Here is a 7,456-nt window from a genome sequence, read left to right on the forward strand (position 1 = left end):
TCGCAATTCTCGTACATCGCCATCCGTGTCCTCAAACATTTCACAACCACAAAAAAATAGAGAAACAAGACAATGAGATAGAATATATATACTTGCAGACCAACCAGCATGAAACAAATAATCTTCTATAATAATATTCAATGTAAAATTGCAATATGCTATTACAAACAACATGAAAGCATGCGAATATCTGCTTGAATGAAAACGCGATGTGGCAAGCCTGTCCGCGTACACTACACACGTTGAATCAAGAAGAGAGTCGTGGCCGCCCTCAGCGCTTGTTCCAACCCGTGGCGACGCTTCTACGATCACCAGTTTCACCGTGTGCCCTTGCAGAGATTGGCACACGATGTGGCGACCATTTCCGAAGTATAATTGAAGAGTTGAAGAGGTAAGCGCCCGTCAGTTGAGAGAAACATCAGAAGGAGGAGGAGGATATAGTGTGAATCCCCCGGTTGTGGACAATAGTTTTCTTATTTAAGTGTGACTGGAGGATGTGCCTGTGATGGGGATACAGTGCCTTGAGAGTATTAGGGGTAAGGAATTTAATGTTGTTTTTCTTTTGGTCTAATTTGCTTGTAACTTTATTTCAGATTTTCTTTTGTTATCACCCCCTCGTTGGGTACAAATGAAGAGATAAGCCAGTGTTTACTACTATTAACTGACGTTCAAGACATTTAGTATATCGCAAAACATTCAAAACATATAATGCACTTGTTTTCTAGTTTGCATTCTATTTCATTTGTCGTTATGCAGTAGTTGTTATCCACAAAACTGTGGGAAAAGAAATTGTTAACAGTAAACATCACAAGTTTACACACCCACCCAGACAATTTAAACGTACAAGGGGTCAGTACCATGATTCCCAGGTTTCAAATTATTGATTCAATATGGATTTGTGTTAAAAAAATAAAGTGACTGGCAGTTAGAAAGCAGTTTCAAGCATTTTTGCTCTCCTATAAGGTTATGAAAATGTTTTTGGAAATCTCTTTGGGGTCGTTAAGGTTTTCATTAGCCTTATGTCTCATCCTGCTTTGTAAATATATCTGTCAGGCAGACAGGACTACAAAGGATGTATGGTTTTGGAGATAGCATATTTAACTAATAAAGAGGAGGTCAATGCAGATTGTATTGTAATGAAAGTAATGATATATATTTACATAATGGCTGCACCAAGATTAAGGAAATCTAAAATCAGTCAAGATAGGTGTGCAGGCAATAAATAACAAAAGTCTTAGCAGTAGGTGGGGGTCTGGGAAATATGTCGATCAAGTGGGTCTGGAGCCCCCAGGCTAGGAATGATTTTGGTTCATATGGCAGTGTTTGTGGATTTCCTGAGTACCCCCAAAGTTATAAACCAGTGTAACAGGTACATAGTCTCAGTGAGGTGTGGTCACTTTGTAAACAGTTAACAAAATAGGATATTCCTATTCCGAGTGATAAAGATCACAGCTTCAAAGTGAATGAACTTTTGACAGTTCTTGATAATTATCAGCAAAAAAAGGTTAATTTAGATTTATGTTAAATATAGAAAATTTATATTTGCAATGTACCAATAATTAATGAAATATGGTATATTCTTACCCAGATAGTAGAAACATTGCTGATTTTATAATTCTAGAAGTCAGATTTATTGTTTACTTGGCCATTTTAGTTAAATTTTAAAATATTGTTTGGGGAATCTGAAAAATTAAAGTAGGAATTTAAACTATGTCATATTTAACCCTTTGACATGGAGTTCATGTTTACATGCATTCTTGTTTTACTTTACTAATCTTGTTTACTTGTTGATGGCTCCAAAAGCACTTTATTAGCATAGAAAATCAATAGGCCTACTTAACCACATCTGTATACCACATTCCTTGATTTTTTTTTTTTCTTATTATTTATTATTTTTATTATTATTATTATTGTAGCTATTATTACTATTGTTTTTGTTGTTGTTAATGTTATTATTATTATTTATTTATTTATTTTTTTTATTATTATTATTGTTATTGTTATTACTATGATTATTACTATTATTATTGTTGTCGGTAATATTATTATGGTAATAAAAGAAATAGTAGCATTAATAATGATGATAGTAACAAATATTTTTTTCTTCCAAAAAAAAATAAAAGAAACTGGTAGATAAGAGTTCAAGTAGGCCTAGTAATTGACTCTAATGACTAAATACTTTATGAAGCCATCTTTTTGTAAACAAAATTAATAAAACAGAATGAGAGCAGACAGTGCATGCATCCAGGTAGGACTATTTAGACTAGGGAAACAGAAATATTTTTATATACTAATATTAATTTTGCATTTGTTTGAAATATATATATATCTATATATCTATGGACAAGGTTTATTAGATATAATCATTTAACAGCTTTAGAAAAAAAAAGTTTTGGGATGGGATTTGAAGGCTTTACTGTAGATTATTCCAGTGACTTGGATGTTGTCTGATTCAGAAAATATAAATGCGAGGAATTCAAAATTCTTGATTAAGTTTATTGTGGTAGTACCCTTACTTTACAATTAGGGGAGAGTTTTACAAACTTTGTCTTTATTTCAAAAGAGAAGTAGCTCTGATTGGCTAGGCCTGCGAGGTAAAAAGCAGTGGGGCAATTAGGCCAGCCTCAAGGTTCTGATGCTACCCTGGATCAAACACCATCAGGAGTGGAAGGAAGATTGAAAATATAGAGTGAAAAGCTTACTTTAAATTAAGAAAGAATGACAGAAAAGGATATGTGTATATATGAATAGAAGTGAATTGTTCTTGATGCTTTTTTCCTGATCTCGCCATTCTGCAGGGGGTGTTCTCTGGGATAGATCATGAATATTAGTATAATTTAGTCTGTATAAAAATTTATTAACTTAAAAAATCTGATTACTAATAAAATATTACTAGATAAAACTACATTGAAGTCAGGATACACAAAATGCATTTGCAACTCATGCAATGCAAATTCCTTTAAAATATACTCCACCATGCATCTAGGATAGTACTTACATAGTGATGTCAGAGTTAACTTTTTGAGTATGGTGACACTTCTGTAGTGCCATTATGTAACCATTCTTTATTGTTGCCTGATCCTGGAATAGAAAGTTTGGGCCAGGATGACTTCCCACCTTAAGCCAGAATATTAGTATGAAGGCTTTGTTAGTCTAGGAGGATTTCTAGTTACTCAATATAAAATCTGTCTCCCGTAAGATTATAGTTTCATTCACTAAAGTCACGTTTTTGTTCCATGATATTTAAATGCTTAATCTTAAAAGGAAGATAGAATGGTAAAATACATAGAGGGTTACAGAAAATGTCTGTGTTATGGCCAGAAAACAAGGATTTGAGTAAATACCTATCAGATTATACCCATGATAAAGTCCTTTTAACCACTTATTGGTAACATCTATTCTTGCTTTAACATATTGTGCCTAGTTGCTGGGTGGCAAAGATATATACCACATGCAATTGGCCTACTTCAAGTTCTGTGTCCAAAATAGTTGTTTGCTTATTTGGGTCTGGTTGCAGCTGTTCAAAAGCCACAGTATCATAAAGGGAGTGTTAAAGTTTGTTTTAGCATAAGCTATGGGAAAATCATGTATCCCACAACCAAAATTACACAGAGGAGGATAGATATGTATTCCCTGAGCTTATGATTTTTTGCTGTTGGCTGATGATGTGCACCCAAGCATATGGCTCAGTTTGGAGCAGGAAAAAAATGTCATCACAGGGTTAAGTTCAACATGATGTACGTAAAAGTCATCAAGATTTTGGTCTTTGCAGACTTCAATTCAAAGAAAGTCAGAACTGCTCTCAAGCATTGCACAATTATTCTTGAATATTATGATGACAATGAGAATCCCCAAAGTAAAAAGATAAATAAATAAATTTATGTAAGAAAAAGTTTGATCAAGAATTACATTAAATGGGTTTGTTAAATAAGTTGAGAATATATTGGAAAAGTTAACATTTGAACTCAAAAGGAAAGGATATTAACCCTTAGCTGCCAGGTGGTATGTATACATGCCATGGCATGCCTGGACTATATTCTGGGTGGCATGTGCATACATGCCATGGTGCTACAGTCCCATTTTCTTGGTTCATGTATGGTCAAGCCATGCACACTAGGGTAATGACATGATCCCCTGGCAGCAGGGCCAAAGCCACAACCAGTTGCCATTGAGTTAAATTTGGACGTGAAATTTAAAATCCTTAAAAGCCTGGGCAAAATCTCCTTAGAAATAACCTTTCTACACAAATGATTTAAGTGTAACTCCTTATAGATGGTCAGCATCCATTCTTGCTATAAGGATCTGAGCCCAATTACCAGGTGGCAAGGCTACACACCATGTGCATTCAGCCCATTCCAAGTTGTTCTCTTGTCTGGCACAGATTGTGACCATTTAGAAGCTTTTGTCCCTCAAAGTTAAAGGTTAAAATCTTGCTTTAGTTTTAGCCTCGGTCAATGGAAAATTGCATATGCTACAACTAAATAGACATGGAACTGGATAACAATTGCCTGTGTGTTCTAATTTTTCTCAATTGGTTTCCTGCATGTGGACTCTGGCCTGTGGCTCGGTTCAGTTAAAGTTGGGTTAAGAGCACTTTTGATAAAGACAAAAGTACTTCAGGTGTAGTTCACAATATTCAAATGTTTCCAACTTGTAAGTACAGTAAATTCACTTATACTTGTTAAGTGAATCCATTGTGATAATTTTGTTTACTGACAAATGTTATAAGTTCTTTTTTTTTTTTTTTCATAAATTTTTTATGGTTATTAGTTTTTGAAATAAGTGTTATAGAGGTTGAGTCATTGAGAAAAATCTATATTCATGAGATATTTATCCTTAGTACAATATGTAGCTGAATACAAAAGGTGCCTGAACATAGCTTGAAAAAAATTGTGCATGACAAAGATCACTTGTCACAGTACAAGTGAATGTATATAATGTGTTGGTGCACAAGAAAAATACTCGGGGAAAGACTGTTTTAAACCCCTAGATGAAACAATACAAGCTAACAAGCCATGGATTAACCCACTGGTTGCAGAGGACAACTTATCATGCTATGGTTGGATTGGATTGAAATACAGATGGCATCACATCATAACCTATTTGCACCACCATATTAATGGAGGAGCTTTCACTCTCTGATAACAGTGGTATCATTTGTTTTGCGTCACGATTAGATACAGGCTAACAAGCCATGGATCTTATGCTGTGGTTCCCTGGACTAAAATACAGATGGCATCACATCATAACCTATTTGTACTATCAAAGTTGATGGAGAGCTTTATCTTTCTGATAGTAGTGGTATCATTTATTTTGCATCACAATTAGATACAGGTGCATAAAGTGATGGGAGCCATTTAATTTTTTTCCCAACATTTAATTGATACCAACAAAGAATGATACTTGCTGAAAGTGGTGACTAAAATACTGAACAGGCAGGTTGTAAATGGGCAAACTGCTGATGCCTCTTAGTAGCCCCATAGTAATGCTCTAGTTAGTCTTTTTTCTGCAATCTTTGGGTTAAATGGTTTTTGCCATGGCATAAATATTGAAGATTTGATAAATAATCTCATGAAAAAAGATTGTTTCAGTCAATGAAAAATAAGTCAGATATAGAATTGGAAGAGATACACACTGAATTACAATGGAGTCATAGAATTTTGAAAAATACCTATAGTTTGAATTAAAAGTGAGTGGCTTTATTAGATATTAGTTACTTATAAAAGAAAGATATATATGAAATGTGCTAATAAATTTGACCAAACAACTATTTCAGAATATTGTAAGTATGGTAGGAAGATTTAGAAGATAGTGATGGTGTTGATCAGGGAGTGACAGAAATGGTGTTTCAGGGTGGAATCCAGGTGTGGGTGTGAAAATGCCACCCGACCTGTCAGAGGCAGAGCGGCCACTGGCTGTGTTCCCCCCCGAGAGCAGCCGGGAGACAACCTGTGATAACCCCCCACCTAGACTTGCGGCTGAAAGCATCACCAGCAGCATTGGTAAGGGTGTGCCAAGGGAAGAGCACCACCCCTTACCCAGACCTGCAGCTGAGAGTGCGGACAGCAACACTGGCAAAGGCGGTGGGGGGCAGGTTCATCAGCCCCAAGGTTGTGATGGTGGATCTAAAGTGGGAGATGGTGTGAGTGGGTTAACTAACCAGGGTGGGGAGGCTCAGGTCACCTCATCCAGTGTGCCATTGTACCGCCTCTCTCCTGCTCTCAGAGCCACCTTCGCTTCTGTGGGTGCCACCGATAAAGCCTACCCATTCAAAGAGGTACTACAAACAGTTAGTGGCAACCTTATACTTGCACCAGAAATCAGCACATGAAATGAAGATTTTACATTTTAATGTTATTTTTCAGTCTTTTTTCTTATTTTCTTTCTTTTCCGGAAATTGTGTATTTTTGATTTCTTTAATGCATGGGAAGACAATGTGACATCTTCATTTTTGTGTTTGGTTTCCAGGTTGGAGCATTTTATTAGATTACTGATGGTATGAGGGTAATGCTAGGGAAATCAGTGTTTTGCGTGATACTAGGAACAACTGAAAGATACAATAGGACACTTCAAAATTTAATAATTGGGAAAAAAATAGAAATTTCAAAACACATTCTTCTCATACTTATACTCCTTCCTCTATTCTTCTTTCTCTCCTTGCCTCCCTCCTTTTCCTTTTCCTCACCTCTCTCTCTCTCTCTCTCTCTCTCTCTCTCTCTCTCTCTCTCTCTCTCTCTCTCTCTCTCTCTCTCTCTCTCTCTCTCTCTATCTCTCTCTCTCTCTCTCTCTCTCTTCCTTTTCTCTCCTCTTCTCTTCTCTTCTCATTTCTCCTTCTCCCTTTCATTTCTCTCCTCTCCTCTCATCTCATCTCCTTCCTTTCATTTCATTTTCCTTCTTTTCTCTGTTCCCTTCCCTTCCCTTCCTGTAATGCATCAACCCCCGCATCATTTTCAGTAATATCTTTGTGTTCCAAGTGTAAAGTATTTTATTTGGTCTGTCTGATAATTATTGTTTTTTATATTTCCATTTTGTGTGTAACCCATATTTGAATTTGTGGAATGTCTCTCTTCTTAAAAGTATCCTATATTTGTGATTGTGCGTGTGTGTGTGTGATTGTGCGTGTGTGTGTGTGATTGTGCGTGTGTGTGTGTGTGTGTGATTGTGCGTGTGTGTGTGTGTGTGATTGTGCGTGTGTGTGTGTGTGTGTGTGTGTGTGTGTGTGATTGTGCATGTGTGTGTGTGTGTGTGATTGTGCGTGTGTATGTGATTGTGTGTGTGTGTGTGTGTGTGTGTGTGTGTATGTGTGATTGTGTGCGTGCGTGCGTGTGATTGCGTGCGTGCGTGTGTGTGTGTGTGACTAAGGAGCAGAAGTCTTGTCTATATACTGTATGCTATTTTGCATGTAGTTCCTGGTATGGTTTCTTTGTAAAAGCTTGCACTATTGTGTGGTGATGGA

At 36.4% G+C, this 7,456-nt stretch overlaps 1 protein-coding gene across 2 annotated transcripts in view; it reads left to right on the plus strand.

Moving 5' to 3' along the window:
* LOC119577935 overlaps positions 1–6,658 on the plus strand; it is a 6,673-nt gene extending 15 nt beyond the window's left edge. Inside the window, exons 1-2 of one of the 2 annotated variants that reach the window (XM_037925622.1) lie at positions 1–391; positions 5,853–6,346. The exon at positions 1–391 is cut by the window's left edge and continues 15 nt beyond it. In XM_037925622.1, the coding sequence (XP_037781550.1) occupies positions 5,879–6,331 (453 nt within the window). In that variant the 5' untranslated portion in view covers positions 1–391; positions 5,853–5,878 and the 3' untranslated portion in view covers positions 6,332–6,346. The other variant, XM_037925621.1, reaches the window with a different exon arrangement.
* Positions 6,659–7,456: the final 798 nt, after the last annotated feature.

The sequence above is a fragment of the Penaeus monodon genome, chromosome 10 (genome assembly GCF_015228065.2).
Source record: "Penaeus monodon isolate SGIC_2016 chromosome 10, NSTDA_Pmon_1, whole genome shotgun sequence".
Lineage (NCBI taxonomy): Eukaryota > Metazoa > Arthropoda > Malacostraca > Decapoda > Penaeidae > Penaeus > Penaeus monodon.